Source organism: Temnothorax nylanderi, unplaced genomic scaffold, assembly GCF_030848795.1.
Source record: "Temnothorax nylanderi isolate EJ_2023f unplaced genomic scaffold, tnyl_v1.0 TNYL_tig0072_pilon, whole genome shotgun sequence".
NCBI classification, from domain to species: Eukaryota; Metazoa; Arthropoda; class Insecta; order Hymenoptera; family Formicidae; genus Temnothorax; species Temnothorax nylanderi.
In genome coordinates this window covers 876,170-898,195 of record NW_027249134.1, presented here as the reverse complement: position 1 = coordinate 898,195, position 22,026 = coordinate 876,170, and the positions used below count along the sequence as shown (strand labels likewise).

General features: G+C 41.2%; 2 protein-coding genes and 1 non-coding gene across 4 annotated transcripts; 1 reads left to right on the top strand and 2 right to left on the bottom strand.

The window, feature by feature from the left end:
* Positions 1 to 443: 443 nt before the first annotated feature.
* On the top strand, positions 444 to 15,814 carry LOC139774022 (DNA-dependent protein kinase catalytic subunit). Its single transcript, XM_071708950.1, has 15 exons — positions 444 to 723; positions 1,083 to 1,285; positions 1,510 to 1,690; positions 1,760 to 1,875; positions 1,969 to 2,367; positions 2,531 to 2,709; positions 2,813 to 3,063; positions 3,228 to 4,719; positions 4,812 to 5,658; positions 5,938 to 10,070; positions 10,155 to 10,719; positions 10,959 to 13,283; positions 13,370 to 14,078; positions 14,334 to 14,542; positions 14,619 to 15,814. Exons 1-15 carry the CDS (start codon positions 594 to 596, stop codon positions 14,694 to 14,696), a joined length of 11,817 nt encoding a protein of 3,938 aa, XP_071565051.1. The 5' UTR covers positions 444 to 593; the 3' UTR covers positions 14,697 to 15,814.
* On the bottom strand, positions 14,178 to 21,489 carry Wds (WD repeat-containing protein wds). 2 transcript variants are annotated; one of them, XM_071708954.1, is made up of 9 exons: positions 21,346 to 21,489; positions 21,000 to 21,047; positions 17,977 to 18,073; positions 17,726 to 17,889; positions 17,371 to 17,460; positions 17,004 to 17,143; positions 16,659 to 16,890; positions 16,475 to 16,562; positions 14,178 to 16,057 (listed from the first exon to the last, which is right to left on the bottom strand). In XM_071708954.1, exons 1-9 carry the CDS (start codon positions 21,346 to 21,348, stop codon positions 15,957 to 15,959), a joined length of 963 nt encoding a protein of 320 aa, XP_071565055.1. In that variant the 5' UTR covers positions 21,349 to 21,489; the 3' UTR covers positions 14,178 to 15,956. The 2 variants fall into 2 exon arrangements, with proteins under 2 accessions (XP_071565055.1, XP_071565054.1); XM_071708953.1 differs by lacking the exons at positions 21,000 to 21,047; positions 21,346 to 21,489 and adding an exon at positions 18,642 to 18,898.
* LOC139774030 (small nucleolar RNA U18) lies at positions 21,120 to 21,190 on the bottom strand. The gene has a single exon (XR_011718491.1). It is a non-coding gene; the product is annotated as a small nucleolar RNA U18 (small nucleolar RNA).
* Positions 21,490 to 22,026: the final 537 nt, after the last annotated feature.

The following is a 22,026-nucleotide window of genomic DNA, read 5'->3' as shown; positions in this document are numbered from 1 at the left end:
AATATAGGTCTCTTTTTTTGCCATTTTATGAAAGTCGCTAAAAGCATTTAAAAGTCTTATTTTTTTATCATACGCATTTCTTTCGATTCAATTGGGTTTAAAATTTAAATTTCTTTAATCAATATAATATGATTAACACAGAATTCTTTTTTTTATTATACGCATATCGAGTGCTTCTGTAACAAAAAAGGATCAAAATAAAATAAAATTTATGCAGAAAGTTATATTAAAACAGATATACTAATGCAAATGGAAATATAATAAATAAAATAGACAAGTAGCCAGATCAGTCATATACATACATATTTTTTTTATACATACATCCGCGCAACGTAAATCTTCTATTATCGATAGAAAGAGCGAAAATTACGATAAGAAAACTACCGAGTTCTAACAACTCTCCACGAGAGGTCTCTAGCCAATTCGTCAACTCGGCGATATTCTATCCTATCATAAAGTAATCATAACATGCCGGTGATAACAGTTGCGCATATCAGGTAACTGATACTTCAAACGAGATGAGGAATGCAGTTTAGTTAGTTCAGTGCCAGGATGCCTGGATAGATCTAAAGAAGAAGAAGAAGAAGTGAAGAATGGATTCGTATCGATCCTTCGTGGATAGATTCACACGGGCTGTGAAACCACCCCAAGATTTCGAAATCTTGCCGAGTATTTTTAAGGACGGTCAGAGATCCCTCGCAATTGTTTCGCTCGAACAGCGTGGTAAATATGAATTAACACACAAAGACAATGGTCTATGATATCTCATAATCAAATCTTATCGTTTGTAAAATGGAGACGCCTCTCGTTCTCACTGCCACAATAATTTTAACGAAAGACCGTTTTGACCATTTTTTACATTCGACTTTTTTGAAAACGTCGATATAAGCGAATGAATTTATTCGAATTTTCAAGCCTTTGAAAATTTTCTATAATTTTTTATTACGATCCGTGTTAAAAGGTGGCTCTTTTTACAAAGACTCCGTTTCCTTCTGATTGTACTACAATATAACAATTGAATTGTATCATATATATACTTATCTATTTTAATTGACTAGGTGATAATTTGTCTGTATTTTTAGAATCAGCTGTATGCAGCATATTTGACAGAAGAAATGGCGTGCTATGGTTTCTCAACTCCGGACTTAGAAGACGGATAGATGCAAATATACAAACAACTAAGTCCGTTGATGCAGCACTGAAAGAAGCATTTCATTTTCTACAATTTTTTGTCGAAAATTTTTATACTACTCCATGCTTTGCACAGTATATTCGTGAAATTAAGGTATTACATTGTATTTGATATTTGTGTATTATATGAATATTGATAGCGATTGAAGATAGTGATCAGTAGTATCAATGATATCTAATGATTGGCAAGAGCTTGTAATGTTACATCTATTTCTATAAATAACATTTTGAAGTAGATGTAAAAAAAATATGATGCTGCATTTTTATATAAATCTCATAATTCAATTATAACAATATTTCTGTTATGATATGTTGCAGGATGTGTGTCATTACGCAATGACTGTAAGATGTGGTTTTCCAACCCAAAAAGCCGCTTGTGATGTATTTACAAAATTGATAGAATTATTCGATTATAATGACTTGGAGCTTGCCGAGAATGGAGAATGGACAATAGAGAAGTTTACTAACATAATTTATATTAAAAACTTCTCACGAAAAGGTAAGAGCATTGGATTTCATTAGAATTATGTGCGGAATGTATTGTAATATATCATAAATTTTCTTGCAGAAAGAAGATTGATATTTTGCGTACTCGGTAAAATAATCAAGCACAATGTAGGTATCTGCTCGCCGCAGAAATGTTCCAATATTTTCAACCAAATAAAGTCGGATGCGTCTGAGGAGGTAAAGTCGGTAGTAATGATCTATAAATTTAACTGTGAGACAATTTATTAATTTTCAGAAACAATTTATATGATATTATAATTTTATGTGCAGTATGATTTTAATACCAAAGTACCCATTGACTTCCGTATGTATTTCGATTCCCTTGCGGACATGTTGGACAGTGTACCACCGGACAACATAAAGAAAAAGGAGACATTTTTCCGCAAATTATACGAGTGGATTAAGAAGTTTAGCCAATCAAGTGAACAGCAAAGGGCTAATCAGGAAAAAAGAACAGTAATGGGATCAGCGATTAAGCTTCTAAATCGTCATATGAATCTGTTTCAAGACCTGCTGTATCCTGATTACAAGTACTGGCACGATACCCTCCGGAGCTTATCGCTCGAAACGACTACTTACGGTGTTAGCGGACAGCACGCATTGAAAAGATTTTATCGAGTTATCGGACAGATTCTCACAGATCAAAATAGTGAAAAGAGTGACTTAAAAGTAAGATAAATGAGATATATAAGACGATTTTTTATTCGTGACGAGAGAAGAACTTACTTAAGTGAACTGAATCTCAAGGGGGGAGGCTGAAAATAGATTAAAAATATATAGTATTCTTCAATTAATTCCAGTTTTGTAATTTATGATATATTTTTGGTTTCAGTATTTTTTGGATTATTTTCATACAGAACTCAAAAATATTAACTTAGATTTAAGCACATTGCGATTAGTCGTTTATGGCTTCAGTCAAATGGCTGCGCCATGCAAAACGCATCTGGATGAATCCAATTTAAGATCTATGTATTCCGATATAACCAGTTACGCGCTTCCTCTTTGTGCCAGGTAAATAAAATTTTAAATAACTTGTATTAGAATTATATTGGAATTTTTTTATATTATTAATAAGAAGGTGTCGAATAATTTTCTTCATCTGTTCTTTTTCAAGTGAGCATAGCCATTCGACGCACATAGAGAACGTCTGTTGTTATCAGGAAGCGCTCTCGGAAATACTGTGTCACATGACTGACGTTACAATTGAAAAAATTAATGTCATCGTAAAGCTTAGTATTTATACGATCAAGAGATTTCCCGATTTAACAATATCTAATAAGGTCGGTGTTTACACATTGACTAGGACTATCAGCAATCTTGCGATCGTCAATAAAGGTCTGCTGCAGCGATATCTCGATACTATAGGTAAGTAAATTGATCTTTCTTTAACGATTAACTTTATTTAGATAATTTACAAAGAAAGTTTTACCCAAGATATACAATAACGTTTCACACTTTGAATTACCCAAAGGGTAATTACATAACATAGTCTCGATATGCGATGTATTAAATCTCATCTTTGCGTCCAGTTTACGACGGCGTTGCGTGGAGTTGCTCGCACACGTTGGCGCTCGACGCGGAGCTGCAACGAGAGCTGAACAATCTGACACAATCGCCAGTATGCTACAAGAACTATCTGCCACTATGGACGGAGCTGTTGGACGCCGAGAACTATCGCGGACACGAGCAGCTGGCGCAATACGTAGCGAACACCATGTTGGACGTGTGCATCGCGTTGATCAACCGGCTGAATATACAAGTGAAACGAAAGAACGAGGCCACCGTGCTGTCCGACGTGGCCCTTACCCAGAGCGCCGTGAATCAGGCGGACTTCCGCGTATTCGCGAATCTCGTGGACCTTTACGTGGACGTGATCGACGCGTCAGAGCTACAGTTGTTCGGCAACACCGTGCACAGATTTCTCCACGAAGTCGTCCGATTGTCATACAGGTATCCGCTGATATCCGGCTTCTACAAACTGATTCGGGCCGGTATGAAAATCCTTGAACATATATCAGAGGAGGAGGAGGAGGAAGAGGAGAAAAATGCAGAGTTGCAACGGACGAAAGAGCTTCTATCTAATTACTTGTGTCACACTCTCGATTTAATCCCCGCGTACTCTAACGAGCTATTGATCGCGTGCCTCTATTTGATCTTGGATGCGCCCTTCGCGTATATCGAGGACGCGCTATCGCGTACACTGCCGGCGTTCAAGATCGCGTTCACCGTCGGCCTGAGTAACCTGGAACTCGCGTACACCGCGCTCGATACTCTGGAGACGTGGACGACGTCGACAACTGTACAGAAACGGAAGCGAGATGAGCGAACGAACGAACTATTGCGCGATATCATCGCGTACCTGGAGCCGTACTTGCGTAGCACGGAGAGCTCCGTCGAGCTTTCACAGGACTTAACGACGGCGAGGAAGCGCGTGAAGCGCGTAGACGTGATCGACACCGAGTGTACTCTGCGAAACTTCCAGCGGCGAGTTCTGCTGTTCCTCGGATCACTCGATCACGATTTGCTGACGAGCTTCGTGCACGAGCGTGCTTCTCGCAGCACCGGGGCGTCCTGGGATCACAAGAATCTACTCAAGTACAACCTGTCGCTGCCGGACGCGCGACCGGTCATCCATTTCGATCGGATGCTGCCGCGAATAATTGGGCTGGCGCGCGACTCCAGCGACCGACGCACCAAGATCGCGGCTTGCGAGGTTCTACACTCGATGGTGACTCTCTTTCTCGGCTCAACAGCGCGACATCTCGATCAGAAGAATCCCTACGCTGCTCTCTACGGCACCCTGTGTCGGGCTGTAGTCGCCCTCGGCTGTGACGCCGACGAGGTCGCGTGCGATCTCTTCCGTCCATTGGCATTGCAACTGATGCGCTGGCTGAGCTCCAGGTCCATGTCAATGTCTCTGGTGATCGATGCACTGTTCGACGGTTTAACCGATGATTCGAATCCGGCTTTACGCGAGTTCTCCGGCATGTGTCTGGCAGAATTCACACGCTTCCCAATAAGGTATCTCAGCGCGAAATCGACTTTATGATATTATTTTTTTAAGGGCAAACGTCTTAATCTCAGAATGATTAATGAATTAATCTGTTCATCAGGCAAGTCTCGTCGGACATGGGAATAATTTCGCATGTGAGTGAGATCATTGGAAGGATCAACAATCTCGCGTTGCACCCGTCAACGCGTAAACGCGTAGCTGCAGCCGTAGCCTTCAATCACCTCTACGTGATACTGCGCGAAGACGACGACACGGTGTCGATCTACTGGTTGGAGATATTTTACTGTTTCGTCCGCAGCTTAGATGGATGCAACGATCCGTCAATCGCGAACGCGCTGTCCCACATCGAGAAAGTAATGAAACTCAAGGCGGACCTTCTGAACGCGGTTCAGACACTGACCGGTGTCCCCAACCGTCGAAAGCCGCACGAGTTCGATGACGCGACCCTGATCTATGCTCTGTACTGGTTGCTGTCGCAATGCGGAACTCTCGACGAACATTGCCGTGCGAAATGCATGGAGCTGTACGTCAACTTATCGCAGTGCGTCGGCAGTTATGCGCAGGAGACGACGCAGAAATTCATTGAGACTTATGGGATAAATCGACTGAACGATATCATCTTGAAAGGCTTAGAATCAGGTGGGAAGGATATTTCCACGACCGATAACGTGACATCGTTGTTGAAAGCTCTGGATTGTTACGTGTGGTTGATAGACAAGAAATTGTTGCCGTTAGAAATGCTCTTTCCCGCCAATGATGTGGAGCAGACGATCTTCCTCTGTATTCGCAGTTTTGCTCGCCAATTCTGGCACTCAGTAATCGCGGTGCCTTCGGCGGGAGCATCTGAGACAACAATGAAGTCTAGAGAACTCGAACAGCTGCAGGCGCTACAGTGCAAAGCTCTGATGACCACATTAAACTTCATACAAGTGCTACTGAACATCGACGTGAGTTGTCTCGATTACTACTCGATTACTTTTAATTTATCTTGCTAAATGTAATCGAGATTTATTGAACAATCAAATTAATGAATAATAAAAAGAATTGAGATTAAATATGAATATTGATCATGAATAAGTGATCGATCATTAATTGGAAAGTAGGTAATTATATTTTAGGATTTATTTGATAAACTCTCTTTCTAATGTTTCTCTAATGTCTATTAATGTGACATATTTGTTGAGAAATAGCTTTGCAATAAACTTTTACAGTTATTTATTTTCCAGATCAACGTTCCACGGGAATCGTTATGGGATGACTCGTTGTCCGAGTTAACGATTAGATGTATAATGCATCCACGAACGGTCGGTTTTGATATGAAGAATATCGAGATGACGGATAAATTGCCACACATCTTGGAGGCTTTGTTAAACTCTATGAGATCAAGATACAACTATGATCTACCAGGTATCTTCAAGGAGTCTCTTTTACGTTTCGTTCGGAAACCCATCACGAAGCTTCTCAATCTATGTAATGTCGCGCAAAACGACATCTGCGGTGATCTGATTCAACACGTTAACGGATTGATCTTGTTAAACCGATGCGATATGCTCGATCCAACGGTCTTAGAAACAAGCGCTTTCACGAACGGTGATAACGTAGTTGAGCGGATCTTCAAGTTTTTGGTGAGCGAACGAATCGGAGAATTGGCCTGCAGGGACTTGAGCGCGCGAATGATCGAGTACTTGCGAACTCTGATGGAATTTCAGTTCTCGCTACTCTCGTCGACGATCGAGAATCCGCTGATAATAGGCGAAGACACTCGGTCGATGACCGAGAAACTGGTGCAATGGATATCCAACAATGCCCCGGTAACTAGTGTGGACTGCACAATAATCACGCACGGCGAACACTTTCTGAACACGTTCAAGAGTGTGATTTTCAAATTTATGTTGACGAATGTGGGCGCAATCAAGCACACCTTCGATACGCCACCCGACGATCCATCCTTCCTATTGAAATGGACCGAGGATCTGTTGCTGTTCCTGAAACGTCACAGGCGTGAGCTGCAGGTTGACATTGACGCTATACTCAATGTAATTCTGCAGCAATTCTCCTATCTGAAGAACGCCGTCTGTGGTGTGAACAGTCGTGAAGAGAGGCTGATGAATATCTACAGCATCGTGGTGCATCTGAAGTCAAAGCCCACGGAGATTATGCAGAATCAGGAATTCTACCAGTGGATTCGGGATAAGTTGATCTCGAGTACAAGTAATCTCGAGTACAAGACAAAGATTCTTAAAAATTTCTTCATCTGCCTGACAGATGTGACGGGTCGCCAAGACTTGCAGATAAGGTTGCGGACTCTAAAAACCGACGGAAGATTGCTGTGCTCAAATCTCTCCGAGACAAACGTAAACGCCATGAAGGTGATCGATTGCTTCGAGACGTTGCTGGTGCTGTTGTCGACGACCAGGTCGATAATAATGCTCGAGTGCGTGATACATTTCGCTGCCGGTACCGGCAAACGTCTCTTCGAGAACGAGAAACTAGAAGAACATCTGCACGGGTACTACTACGAAGCGACCCTTGAACACGTTCTAGAATCGCTGCAGCAGACCTACTATGCGTTCATGGAAATGGACACTCCCGAGAACGAAAGACTCGACATTCTGAACAAATTTCTCTTGCCAGCGTTCAAGTTCTGCGACGCAATCGCGATCGAGCGTTTCTTTGAGAAAAATATCGAAGGTCTGACCAAGACCGCTGATTCACGTATCGTCGACAATGATGATGCGATCAAGCAGATAATCGTATCGAAGATTGGATACTTTCAGTTGCTAGCGGTCATGTTTGCCCGGGTGGGCGAGGACAAAATAGATGCGATCGCACAGAATAACCAATTCCTAATCAACAAAGATCTTTATAAAAAGCTAAAAAACGATGCTCTAAATATCCGGTCCCTGAGACTAACGCGGCTAGAATGTAAGGAGTTCACGCGTCTGCTGCACTGCTCCGCATACAATTGCTGGCTGACAATCGTGAGCCTGAAGAAGGAGGAGCGTTTCTACGGTGGGGCGTTTGGCGAGAATGGCGAGAAAAAAATCTGGCGGAATATTATAGATTGTGACACGCAGTACCAACTTGGTCAGACCTTCAAAGAGTATCCGAAGACCCGCGAGATCACCGTTAACATCAAATCCGCGGAAGACAAGGATGGACAGCGTACGCACAGATACGCCTATGTTCATAGCTACGATCTGTCGTCCTGCACATTGAGCGAGGACATTAATGCCTACGATCTCAACAAATGCGTCGTGTTGCCGTCCGATTTTCGTCGTCACGCCTCGACGACGAATTCCATTGATTCCGATCCGCTTCGCGCACACGGTGCGACGAGCATCGCCTTAAAGAGCATCGATTTTAACGAGCACGAGTGCATGCCATATATTTGTGTCCTATTGCGGCATATCAGAAAAACATTCGGGTTGAGCAATAACAATCACCTTGAGAAGCCGCCCGAGTGGCTCATATATTTCCTCCGAGGCTTGAATCCAGAGAATAATAAGAATATTCAACTGTTTATACTTCAGGTTATTTCAAACACCGCAGATGAGGTATTCAAGCCCTATGCCAGGGCTAAGGATGTGCTGGTACGGATCATCAGGGCTGTCGCTAATTATTTAGAACGATATGATTTGAACTACATCATTACAGACATTCTGGAGATACTGCTGAATTGGAACGACGTGACCGTGCTGAGCACCGAGAATGACAAAGCAGAGGCACAAAGACTCTTTAAAGTGTTCGTCGAAAAGGTATTAAGATCCAACAATAATCGTCGCGTGTACGACTACAATCTAAACCTGATGAAGATCATGTTGGAGAAGTGGCGCAGCTGCTTGCGAGTGCCGAAAGAAGTCCTAAACCGAAAAATGATATCTTCGCCGGCGGCCGCGGTGTATCTCATTCTGGTGCTTCTCAACAACGGCATGGAGGAAGAAATCGTCACTGGGAACGACATCGTCGACTTCCTGCTGAGGCTGTTAAGCGATACACGCCAGGAGGACGAGACGCTTCTGCAGTGCTCTGAGTGTCTCGGCTTGTACCTGCGTTCTCTGGACAACGGCAGATCCAACGAGACTGAAAGAGAGAGCAAGAAACGCGAGGTGAAGGACAAGATCTTCGCTATCCTCGGTTCTGTTTCCGCAAACAGAACCGAGGTCTGTATGACCAAGCAGGTGAAACGCGTCGCTGTTCTCTGCCGAACTTATCCCGAGGTGGCCAAGGATTACATCAACGTCACGATCAACGCTATGGCCAAATGTCTGGAGAGATCCTACTGCCTGGAGATATTCGCGTTAGCGATGTCGAAGATGAGCGCGGAAGAGATTGTGAACAATCTGTGTCACATGGAGCTGCAAAGAATTCTGATGAACCGGGAGTCGTCTTGCGAAAAAATAGCATTGCAAATCGTCCGCGACATGGTAGCGATTGTCTCGCCGACGAATCTGCTGCCCTACGTGGAACTGACGCTGCCATACATCAAGGAAAATATTATGGAGCACCGGGAATTGGTTTACGATATACTCATGAGGATTCATAAGAGATATTCGGCGGACATTGCGGACGACGACGCGACTGTACGGAATCTGCTGTTCGTCAGCGTGCAAAATCTTCTAGCCGGTCTGCTGGACCCGTCATCCGATCTGCAGGACAGAATACTGAAGTTCTGGACGGAGGAGACGAGCCTGGACACGAATAGCTCAAAGGAGCGATTGATTGCGCTTCTGGCCATGCATTCGTCGCAGATGACAACGGACGAGGACGCATTCGCACCCTTCGTCGCCTTGCTGATGTTGCAGCTGGCTACCAAATCAATAGACTACACCAGGAAGATGTTCGACGAGCCCCTGCAGAACAACTGTAACTTCGAGGAGTACAAGATAGCCGTTTCCTGGCGGAGGCGAAACCTGAGCTGCATGACGCCAATGTTCGTCGACTCGCTCGCCTCCCAGATGAGCTACAGCACCTTCTCTCAGAGCGTCGACAACGATTTATATAAGACCTACATGACTCCTACGTGCTCTCATTCACGTTTCTCGCACCGTGCCCCTGCGAGGCTGCGCGCGACGCAGGATCTGCAGTTCGAGCCGACTTTTCTCGAGGACGACGATGCCGCGGATGTGGCCACGACGCTCGATATTTCGTCGGACGACACTGGATTTGATCGAGGGTCGATCGCGTCCTCGTCGAGAAGACCGCCGCAGACGGGGCACGAGAGATTCACCAGGATTCTGGCGAACACCTCGAACGTCTCGAACATCATACGCAACCAGCAAATACAAAAGAACGTGGAACGAGCAGAAAAGATAAAGCAAGAAAGCATCAGGCAGAGAAGCAGCGTGAAATTGTACAGGTAAGACCGACTTGGCTTGATGTTTTATTTTTTAGATTGATTTTAAGTAATTTCGATACGTGCTAATGTTTTTCTTCACTTCAGAAACTATAGGTATGGAGATTTTCCCGACATCGAGATATCTCATGCGAGTTTGATCGTACCACTTCAACAGTTGATCAAATTGGATCGGTTGATCTGCAAAGATGTGACCGTGTCCCTGTTCTATTCACTGATTAAAGAAGTGATCGAGAGGGAGAAGAGGGATGATTTTCGTCGGACCATCGTGCGCATTCTGAAGCGAATCCTGCACGACTCGTGCGAGAGAGACAGCTCTTTCAACGCTGTTGTTTTAGAGACGTTGCTACAGTTGAGTCGGGACGCTCCTACAGTCGCCGACTGCGATCCACGAGACATAGTGAAGACGTCTAAGGCGAATCATTTGAATGCTCTCGGTACTCTTCTTCTGGAACTCAGTTTACTGCCTGACGCGCGGGACGATGACTCGGGGCCCACATCGAGTAAGAGAATGCGAAGACACGACGATGACATTCGCAACGAGGAGACCAGGAAGTGGACGCAATTGGCGTCTCTCTATAAATCACTGAATGACGTCGACGTCGTTCTGAGCATCTTTCGAGGACGACAAGCTTTCGGTCAGAATGTACAGGTAATTTTCACAAGTTTATCAAATTAATTTGGATACGGGATAATTTCGCAATAATCTTCCATTGATCAGAACAGAATTATTGACTTTGTTGATTTCCCTCTTAAAAAAAAAAAAATTCATCTAATTTCTGAAACATGATAAAATTTTCTGATGAAACCGGATTTGTTGACAAAAAAAATCATGTTGCTCGGAGTATAAAAATGACGTTATTCATCATTCTCTGCGCATTTTATGCTTAGGAAGCGGCTCTCGCGGAAGTGGACGGCGACTGGATTCGAGCGAAGGATGCGTTCACGAGTGCTTACGAACAAACAGAGGATCCGTCGATTAAGGAGCACTGCTTGCAAGGATTACTTGAGGCCGCGAACAATTTGTGTGACTGGTCGGCGATCGACCGGCTCGTGAAAGGCCGTGCTAAGAACGGAAACCTAAGCGATATCTGGAATGACGCATGGAAGGACTGGATGATTCCATATGCTTGCGATGCCTATGTACATATGTTGGAAAACGGAGACTGGGCATCGAGCAGCAACGATATGAGGACTATCCAGTCGTGGACGTACGATCAAAACAAATTGCAGCATCTTATGCCCGCGACAGGCGAAAATCTGGTGATATTTCTACTGAAAACGGACGACCGATCTGTGAAAAAGGCGACCGATCTGTTAAATGATCTTTTAGATATGACAGGAAAGCAATGGGTTGGGTTGAATCCCCTCTGCACCGAGCTAGGAATACGCAAATTATTTAAGTTGCAAGTCATGAACGATCTAGATGCTTCGCTCAAGGTTCTTCGATGCGCAAACAGAGCGGACAAAATGACGACGCTGTTGAATTTCTGGTCGAGGAAAGCACCCACGATTCGAGACAACCTCATACAATGGAACAAATTAGCTGCCTATCGAGCATATTCTTCGATGTTGTTTCAGGACAATTGCAGAAATCCAAATCAATTATACCAAATCAATTATCGTCTCCGATTGGACATCATCGACGCAGCGTTGAGTCAAAAACACCGATATATCGCCGAGAAAAACTTGAAACATGCAAATGAGTATCTGAATTATATAAGTGAAATGGACGTCCGTCGTCAGAAGCTATCATTAGCGTGGCTTGAGGCTAGAATCAAGTGTCTGTGCGCCGATGTCGAGATGGACGTGTCCAAGAAAATGAACAATTATACCGCTTCTTGGGAAAGCTCGCATGAACTGTTGATGAGTGAGGAGCTCGACGCTGACATGAGCACTGCCATCAAAGAGCATATCGGCACGATGGCTTCGAAGATCGAATCCTTGAGCAGGGAGAACGACGCGTTCGCCAGCACATTGGCGAGCAACACCATTTTACATAAGGACATAGGAACGACGAGTACCGACCTGGATAACATCCGGGAACATTTGCTGAGCTACAGTTTGAACAATTTGCAATCTTGCTGCAAGAATGTGACTACTGCTAGCGTCGGCGAACACTATTGCGCTCTAGCCAGACATTGTTACAGTAGACTGAAGAGCACTGACGCGGACAACGATGAGATCTTCAAAAAATTTCTATTTTCCACTTTGAGATCCATGAGTCACGATTATCTCGAAGCTACGCACTACTTCCCCTGCTTGCTGAGACCCAAACGACTGCAGGACGACGAGACGCGAGCGACGTTCGTCCAAGAATGCGCCAAGCTGCGACCGTGGCTGTTTCTGCGTTGGCGAGACATGCTCTTTTCCCACCTGGGAACAGCGTCGATCTCAACCGCAATCATACCGATCGTCGAGAGGCTCGCCGAGACTTATCCCGACGCGATCGCCTACACGTATCATCTTACCGTCGAGAGAAACCCTGGTATTCTTCAGGACGAGAAAGTCCAGCGGATACGTTCACTCCTGCGTGACAAAGCGGAAGAGTACGAGCGGTTCGTGCGGGCGATACAGTACGTGGCGCAACCGAAACTGTATCTGAAACACTATCTCGACGAGGCGATGAGGGATCTGTCCCGAGGGAAAGCGACAGCCATCGAATCACTGTTGCGGAAAGTCTATCCGAATTCCAGCGTGACAGAAGGGAGGAACCCGCGACCGGGTGCTATCTTTAATAAGGATATTGCGGATTATGAGAGTAAAATAAGAGCCTTGGATCCTAATAATCGCGACACCGCGCGAGATGGGATACGAAAACTTAAGGAACGGTTGATCGAGTCCATCCGAATGGATAAGAACACGAGATACGCGAGTAAGCTAAAGGCTTACAGTCCGTTCTTGCACGAGTACGTCGGTGGTAGCGGCGGCGGTATCGAGATACCCGGACAATACACCGGCGACAGGGAACCCGTGCCGCGCTACCACGTGAGGATCGCGCGGTTCGAACCGCAGGTGGAGGTCATGCAATCGCTGCGCAAACCGATTCGCATTGGCATGATGGGCGACAACGGCAGGGAGTACAAGTTTCTGGTGAAATTCGGCGAGGATCTGACGATCGACCGGGGCCTGCAGCAGCTGTATTCCACCATGAACAGAACGTTGCGCAACGACCCCGGCTGCAGGCAGAGGCGCTTGGCCATCGACACGTACGAGGTGATATATGTGTGATATGTTATTCTCCAATTTAAATACCGTTCACATGTCTTCGCTACTGTAACATATGAGCTTTCCTTTCGCAGGTCATTCCACTGTCAAGCTCGTTTGGTCTCATTCAATGGATCGAGGACACGAAATCCTTAGACGATCTAGTAAGGTTCACTCTGTCGAATAACGAGAAGTATTGGCTCGGGGAGATCTGCAAACGGTACGCGAAATGGATAGAGGACGCAGCGCCTACGAAACAGCGGATCACCGATCGGTACAAGGTATCCCTGTCCAAGTATAGTCAGCAGGAGGTCACGGAGAAGATGAAGCGTTTCATCAGCAAGACGAGGCAAACGGCTCTACGTGACGCGTTTAACATGATCAGCCCGTCCCCGGAGTGCTTCGTCACGCTGCGACGTAACTTCGTCGCAAGTTACGCGACCATGTGCGCGGCGCACTGGCTCGCAGGGGTCGGCGATCGTCACCTACAGAACACCCTGGTACACGTCGCGACCGGACGTTGTCTGGGCATCGACTTTGGCCACGCTTTCGGCAGCGGCGTACGCGCACCGATACCAGAACTCGTGCCGTTCCGTCTGACACCGCAGATCCTCGAGCTGCTGCGACCCTTCACGGAGCGAGACCTCCTGGCGACGATCATGACCCATACGATGCGGACTCTGCGCGACGATCAAGGCCCGATCCTCGCTTGCATGGACATTTTCGTCCACAAACCCGTCCAGCGGTCGTTGAGCATTAACGACAGTGAAATAATGAGAAACGACGACGAAGATATTGATGCAGGTATAAAAGAACACACAATCCGATTCAGTAAAATATGCTTACTATAAATATGTTATAAAAATTAGGAACTATTTAGAAAATATTAAAAAAGGAATCATATATATGTACATAAATATATATTTATAGGATACCATTGTAACACACTTTAGTACAGAATTACAATCAAAGTTGCTAAAGCTAAATAGTTATTCTGTGTGTAATGAGTGGACAGACTGAGATAAATTAAATGTTATGCATATATCTTATGATTTGCAGATTTAACATGGTCGTCCAAAAGGAATATCGAGATAGTTGCGAAGAAATTAAACGGAATTCATCCGTCAGTCATCACGTTGGAACAATTGAAAGAAGCTCATGACGATGAATACTTTGCGAGGTATCGCGCAATCGTCACTGGCAATGACGGGCTCATCAAACAAGCACGGGCAGATGTAAGGAGCGATCGCTTGACACCTGCAGAACAGGTAATTTTGATACTGAGAATTCTTTACTGAAATTTTCTTTTTATTCCTCGACATTAAATGATCGGCCATGTTTCAGGTGGACTGTTTGTTGGATCAAGCGAATGACCTGAATATCTTGGGCCGCATGTACCAAAATTGGCAATCTTGGCTGTGACGCTGTGCGATATTCATGGAATATATGAACATTACATGTGAGATATCAATGATTTAAAAAAAAGTATGGGAATCACGTATATCCAAAAAATTTGAACAAAACTTATTTTGTGTATTTACGTTGAATAAGATAAGAGACTATCGCAATATTAATTGGATAAATTCAAATCATGGACAATTTATATATATAATGAAGATATAATTCTGTTTATTAACAATAAAATATTTTCTGCATTATATAGTTTATATACACCAAATGTAATAGACTTAGCAAATGGCTATTACTATTCAGGACTGTACAGGATATGTTTGACAAGTTAGAACTATGCAGAAAACTGTTATGATGATGATGTTAAAATATTAGGCATTTATATGTTCCTTATACTGAAAGTCAGTATACATTTCTAGCTTTGCTAATTCATTGCATATATAATAAAATATTTTTTGTATCTTTTTAAGATAGACAAAGTTTATTAGACTTTATAAATGTTAAATGTACTAAATAGATTGTTAAAAACTACATATAATTGGGTATATCACTTGAAAAAGAAAAACTGTACTATAGGAGATCGAATATTAATTTTGGACTTTTGAAACTTAATTACTTCGCAAATCATTGAATTTTAACGTTTAGAAAATCGCGATTGATTTAACAGAAAATTTTGTTTTAAAATTAAAAAACAACTACTATTTTGGAATTAATCCAAAGAAACTATGTTTGGTTGAATCGTTCGTACTTCATTATCTGTTTTGATTTAAAAAAAATAGAATATACATGTATATTTATAATTTATGAATTTACGTATATCTCAGATCTACAACCTCTGGTGGAAGTTTTCAGGACTTCCGCGGAATTAAAGGAATCATTGGTATTGAACCTCAATAATATGTATGTCATACTTGTGTGTGAATGATAATACCGGTCAATTTACTACTTTTAAACGTATAATTTTGTACAATCACGATAAGATTTGAATTATTAATACTGCTCAGTCAAAATCAACTATCTCTAATCTATTCTTAATAGTAAATGCAGGCGCTAGCGTATCGAAATTAATTAACTCTAAGCTAAAAGCTCGTGTAACACTATCAATAATAAAATATTATTCTGATACAAAATAGCATTTTACTTTATATCTAATGTCTATGATCTATGCTTTACAATGTAATCGTTCTTTCTTTAACATAAAAACACAGAGATTTGTACAGCAAATAGTAACAGCAATGAATTTACAAAATGTGTATTGCTTATTGTGTATCCTTATGTATCGCTTTTCCATAGTTTGATAGTTTTGTCATTCTCGAGGGCGGCCGAAGCTATAATGTTCTCCGTTGGATGACACGTTGTGCAAAGTACCACATCTAAAAACGACACATGCACGCTGTCAGTGAATAATTAATACAGCGGAAAATTCGAGAGAATTGTGAAAAATATATAATTTATTTAGAGAACATATTTAGATTTCTTTTTATCTGAATCATACTGGTGGAAAGTATATTTTTTCAAGTATATATGTGTATATACACACACATATATTCCACATATTTCCACCAGTGCAATTTAGATAAAAAGAAATCTAATATCTAAATACCTGCTCTAAAAATGTTTTTTTGAAAAGTTTTGTCTAAACCATTTTTTCATAGGATGCATATTTTGAGATATTGATCATTAACATTATGAGTGATTCACTATGTATATTCACATAAAGATCCAAAGATTCAATTTTATTTTTACTCAATAATTTATTCTCATTTTTTTTTTAATGAACATATCCTTACCTGTATGCCCCTGTAGCTTTTGTACTATTTCTTTCGTCTGCAGATTCCAAATGTACACCATGTGATCTTCAGAACCGGATACAATCCACTATGGGCAGAAAAAAAGACGTTAAAACAATTTTCAGAGTCTATCGCCTCTACGTCTTAATCATGACACATTTGATATATTAATCGCAATACGCACTTTTCCACCTGTTACAGAGAAGTTCGCGAAGATGCAATATTTCTCGTTTTTGTGGCCGCTGTACGTTTTCAGACATTTCCCTTTACTGTAATCCCACAGTTTCAATGTGTTGTCCAGCGTTGCTGCCAGGATGTATTTACCGTTCGGCGAAAATTTGACAAACGATACTGGAGGATTGTCGTCATCTATCAGGGTTTTCAGACACTGACCTGACGCAGTATCCCAAATTCGACTGCAAATTACGTGTAAATATGTGATATCAATATTACATCTAAATGTAAATATATTTTCAGAGAAGATATGGCGCACTGTTCTTTCCACAGATTTTTTATGTTGTATACTTACCATAATCCGTCATAACTACTCGAAACGATTAAAGAACCATCCCTATTGAAATGTACCGCGCTCACAGGATCTGAATGTGCCGGCAAGGTTTTAAGACATTTTCCGCTCCTTACATCCCAAATGCGCACACTTTCGTCGAACTAAAAAGACGAATTTTTTAAATTTTACCTTGCTCAGGATCTGATTATTCTTTTTGTAATCGCATACATAATATTACTAGTTTAATTTAATAGAAAACCTGCCCAAGTTGATTCTCATAAAAATTTATATTTTGATGAGATTCTAAATTGATTTAAAAGGATAATTTTTACGTATAATCGATAAAGAACGAGAGATTATGTGTGTAACTAATTTATATGTTACTTACGGAACCAGAAACTATGAGGTTGGATTGTGGGTTGAAGTTACAACAGAAAACATAATTACTGTGACCCTTTAACGTTTTTAAACATTTACCCTGAAAAGTAAGATTCTAAGATTAATACATCGAGAAATGTTATATGCAATATATTGTTAAAAGAAATCTTTAATTTTATCCTATATAAAGATATAAAATTGAAACTTCAATTCCAAGCTTGATGTTATCAAGATATTTTAATGTCGACGACTGAAAAGTTTTGGATCTATTTTCAATATAGCCAGAAAAATATTTGAAGCCTCAAAATTAGCGTTAACGTTTATTTTCTTCCAATCACAATAAACTACTACAATGGATTACTTACAGAACTCAATTCCCATATTTTCAAGGTCTTATCGTCAGAAGCTGATACCAGCAATCTACTATCGCTAGACCACGCTACATCAGAAATACCGAGCTTGTGGCCAGCTATAGTCTTCTCAAACTTTCCGTCGTAAGCGCCCCAAATTTTGATAAGCTTATCAGCAGCTGAAAAATCAGAAATGTACATTAAAAGATGGTTAATTTTGTCAGTTAGTATATCTCAAATCAGATCTCCAAAGAATCCACAATTACCTGAACTGGCCAGCCATTCTCCATTGGGACTGAATTTGACGGACGATACTGCCTTAGTGTGACCTGCCAAGGTATACTTTAGCGTATAGTTGGACTTCTGTAAAAGGAAAAGCAAAGCTACAGATACCCCCGCATCCATTTCACTGCACTGCAAAGTAATAAAGCGTCGTCTACAATATATGAAGTAAGCATGGAGTAAGGAGTAAGAGTAGGCATAAGAGGGCTATTTTCGATTTAAGAGAGCTGGCGTAAGGGCGTAAGCGAAATAAATTAATTTTTCCACGTATTGTAGACCGGTCTTAACACTGCTCAAACGATAGTCAAAATTTGACTGTGGATCCACCGTTTGAAACATTTACGTAGCCGAAAACTGAAACAGCTTGAAAAGCGTGAAGCTGTTTGATCGAGCTGGGATTATACAGAAATTACTTGAATGTAAAAAGTGAAAAAAAACGGGAGGTTTTGCTCCAGTTTAAAATTTCGCAGATATCTAAGAGAATTTGTTTATAATAATCAGAGAATGATCTATGTCATCCCCACGTGTATATCGCTTCGTCTAACGTTCGTAACTCGACTAACCGAACTAACCGGCGTGTTAGCCGCGAGTTTAACCTGCGCACATACTCTTTACCATGTGTAAATTCTAATATATGTGTACACATTACCAATATCGCGTTTTTCGTCCCGCTGGCAGCCGCGCTGGAAGAATTATTCACGGACGTTTGGTGTCCCGGCGATGGGCCGAGTGGTACCATATTTCCCAATTGTTTATTAACAAAGTTCAGAAACGCGGCGTCGAGCACGACATCCGGATCCGACCCGTAAGCCTAAAGACTATAGGTCTGTTCGCGTCGCATGCCCCACCATGCTCCTAATCACTTCAACGCACTCCGAAAACTCATCTGCTCCAATCGCCACCTTTTACCCGTGCTCCAAGTGCTCCAAGTGCTCTTGGTGTTTATTGGAGTATGCGACGCGAACAAACCTTATAGAATGGCTGACTTTGGTTGAGATTGGTTGAGATTTCCTCTCTGCTATTGCGCATGGCGTATGGCAATGAAAATCGACCGAAGGTGCTTCGCTTCGGCGAAACGCGTAGAGAAAATAACTAAGCGCTCTGATTGGGCGCTCTGCGATTTTGCTGTCTCCTCTTCTTTCATGTGAGAGAGAAAGAGAGAGAGAGAGAGAGAGAGAGAGAGAGAGAGAGAGAGAGAGAGAGAGAGAGAGAGAGAGAGAGAGAGAGAGAGAGAGAGAGAGAGAGAGAAATATGGCCATTGCGAATCCTTTCTTTTTATGCGTGCTTCATAAAGATTATTTTATTTAAGGACCATGATATACGACAAAGTATAAAATAATTGTAATTATACAAGACACAAATTGAAATAAAAATTTGTAAATGCATCAGAGATTTAAATCATGTTACTTACGTTCACGATTCATATCTATAACAAATTCTAAAGCAATTCTGCATATTTTATGTTGGGATCAAAATATAAGGCCATAGTTTTATATAACTTTAATAATTAAAATTATTTATAAATATAGTTAGATTAATTTTTTAAATATTTATTAAACTGTACTTTATTTTTTAACAAATATACATGGTATACGTTATAATCACAAAGCATAACAAAATGTGAATAATAAATTGATGATTCTTCTCCTTGTTTCATGGATCGTAATGTGTGATTTGGGTGTCGATCAACGGATCCAATTTCTTCATTTTATGTACAGAAGGCATCGAAAATATCTTCGCATTTGAATGTAGTCACATACGGATCGAATGCATCATATTTGCACTACGTCTATCAGATTTGATAACGTCATTTTGGAGCAGCTTATTATCCTGTAATGCAATTCTTCGTTAAAAATCATATGATTAAAGAATGGCTGCAAGATAAAATTAAGTTTGTAACAAATCAGTTAATGGTAATAATCACTGTCATTCAGTAACACGGACCACTAATATCATCACGATTAAGAAATATTAAATTGAAATTAAGAAATATTAAATATTAATTTGAAAGGGTTGACACAATATCAATTTGGTTTTATGAGAAACGTATCAAACTTATACTTTTAAATTGATTAATAATAAAGACACAATATGTAATGATATACCAGATTTAGAATTTAGTGTCTAAATTTAACGAAATAATGTTAAGATTAATGAAAACACCATATTACTTACCGTATCACATTTCACAAAGAAAAAAAATTCTTCTCACATTGGTGTTTCTTTGCAATCAATATTGCAGCGTGTTTGTTGGCTGCGACGTAGATTAAATGAATAATCAATAGTTTCATTCCGTACATTATCTTTCCTTCCTACAATCGTATAATTTCTTTTTCGGTAAACTATACATTTTAAGGATGATTGTATGAAATAAAAGATTCAAATAAGAAATCAGAAAAAAGGATTATAATAATCATTGTACTCAGTAACACGGACCTGTTATCATCATAATCAAGAGACGTCGAAGCAGAGAAACTATATAAATATTGCACAAAATTATCTAAGATAATAGTTTGTAAGATAATAATACCTAAGAACTCCAAAGTCTCTTTATGGGTATCCGACACCTTTAAGATTCCAGACCAATTTACAATGGTCATTTTGAAGAATGGGACATGGCAAGTTGTTCTGCATGAAAGTGGTCGACTTGTACTTGGTCTCAGGTTTTATCCCAAGGGTTTCGTCCCATATTTTCTCCTGAGGAGTTTTCAAATTCGCAAATGGTGCAACAAGCGCAATGCATCATTTCCATTTTTCGCGCAGATTTAGGGAAGTAGCGACAACATTTACGAACAATTTCGTGTAAATAAAACTAAGATTGAATGCCTAGAAAAAAAGATTTTTCCCAAGGCAGCTTTATTGCAAAGGCACATGCAGGTTGACAGAATAAGCAGTATGGCGTGTAGCGAGATATGGCGCAGCAATCGAAACAAGGACAGATGCCTCTCGTTAGACAAGGACAGATATAGATATATAACATAGAAAACAGGATTAATGTTGACATTACCGACGTCGAGGAAGTTCGGCCTCCACTTAGCCTGAGGATCTCCTTAACCTGAAAAACAAAAAATACATTATAATAATTTCACAATCGCTTAACGCACTATATAAGTTGCATTATAAAATATTTTCTCAGAAATGGTTGTGAGATTAATCACTGATAAATCAGAAACACGGACCAATAAGTTTCATCATTTAGATAAACGAAAGAAAACACGTGGTCGGGAACGTGGCCAACAAACCGCAATCTTTGTAACGAGCGAATAATCGGAAATGGAGTGTTGGAATCGGCGGAGAAAAACGCAGAGCTGAGCGACGTATCGATAAACGTAGAGAAAGTAAAAGTTTCTTACCATCTTGCGTTTCTTCCGCGGTTTCTTTTCACGCGAGAGAAATGGGCCAGCACCATGACGCGTCTCGAAGACGATCGCAAAGGAAATGGAACGCAAACGGAAGTCGGTGGTCTGTGCTACTTCTTGTACGGAAAGCTCCCACTCTCCTTCCTACCCTACCTTCATGACTTCAATGACTTCAGTGGTAAACCAACCAATCACAGTTGAGAGTTGGTAGCTTTACCGTCTTCAATTCTCGACTGTAATTGGCCAATTCGCTCAATACTTAAGTCTTCCTGCTTACGTATTTCCGTATGATTTTAATTTAATTTAATCAGTGATTAACCTACCAAACAAAAATTTATAACAAATAAATCTTACTTTGCATTATTTTATTAATATAGAATTAATTTTTTATTTTTTTACACAAGGAAAGAAAGATCAGATCAGGAACGACGAATCATTTAGCTGAAAACTTTCCTGCAATTTTGATAGTTGAATTAATCGCCGATTAAATTAAATGGAATTTAGTCGAAATTAGATGTACATGTTTACTATTTGTGCCGATAATGACATTATAACATAACAAGTACATTAATTCTTTTTTTACTTTTTAAACTATTCTCTTTTTAGAATATTAAAGTCATTTGAGGTTTCAGGCTTATTGAAGTGTTCCAATTACATTGTTTGAGGTATCCACAA

Coding starts and splice junctions, on each gene's coding strand:
- Wds (XM_071708953.1), bottom strand. CDS start 18,731: ATGGTACCACTCGGCCCATCGCCGGGACACCAAACGTCCGTGAATAAT. Junction 17,890..17,976: donor AGAATGGCTGGCCAGTTCAG/GTAATTGTGGAT, acceptor CTGATTTTTCAG/CTGCTGATAAGCTTATCAAA. Junction 17,461..17,725: donor AAATATGGGAATTGAGTTCT/GTAAGTAATCCA, acceptor CTTACTTTTCAG/GGTAAATGTTTAAAAACGTT.
- LOC139774022 (XM_071708950.1), top strand. CDS start 594: ATGGATTCGTATCGATCCTTCGTGGATAGATTCACACGGGCTGTGAAA. Junction 1,286..1,509: donor AGTATATTCGTGAAATTAAG/GTATTACATTGT, acceptor GATATGTTGCAG/GATGTGTGTCATTACGCAAT. Junction 10,720..10,958: donor CTTTCGGTCAGAATGTACAG/GTAATTTTCACA, acceptor TTTTATGCTTAG/GAAGCGGCTCTCGCGGAAGT.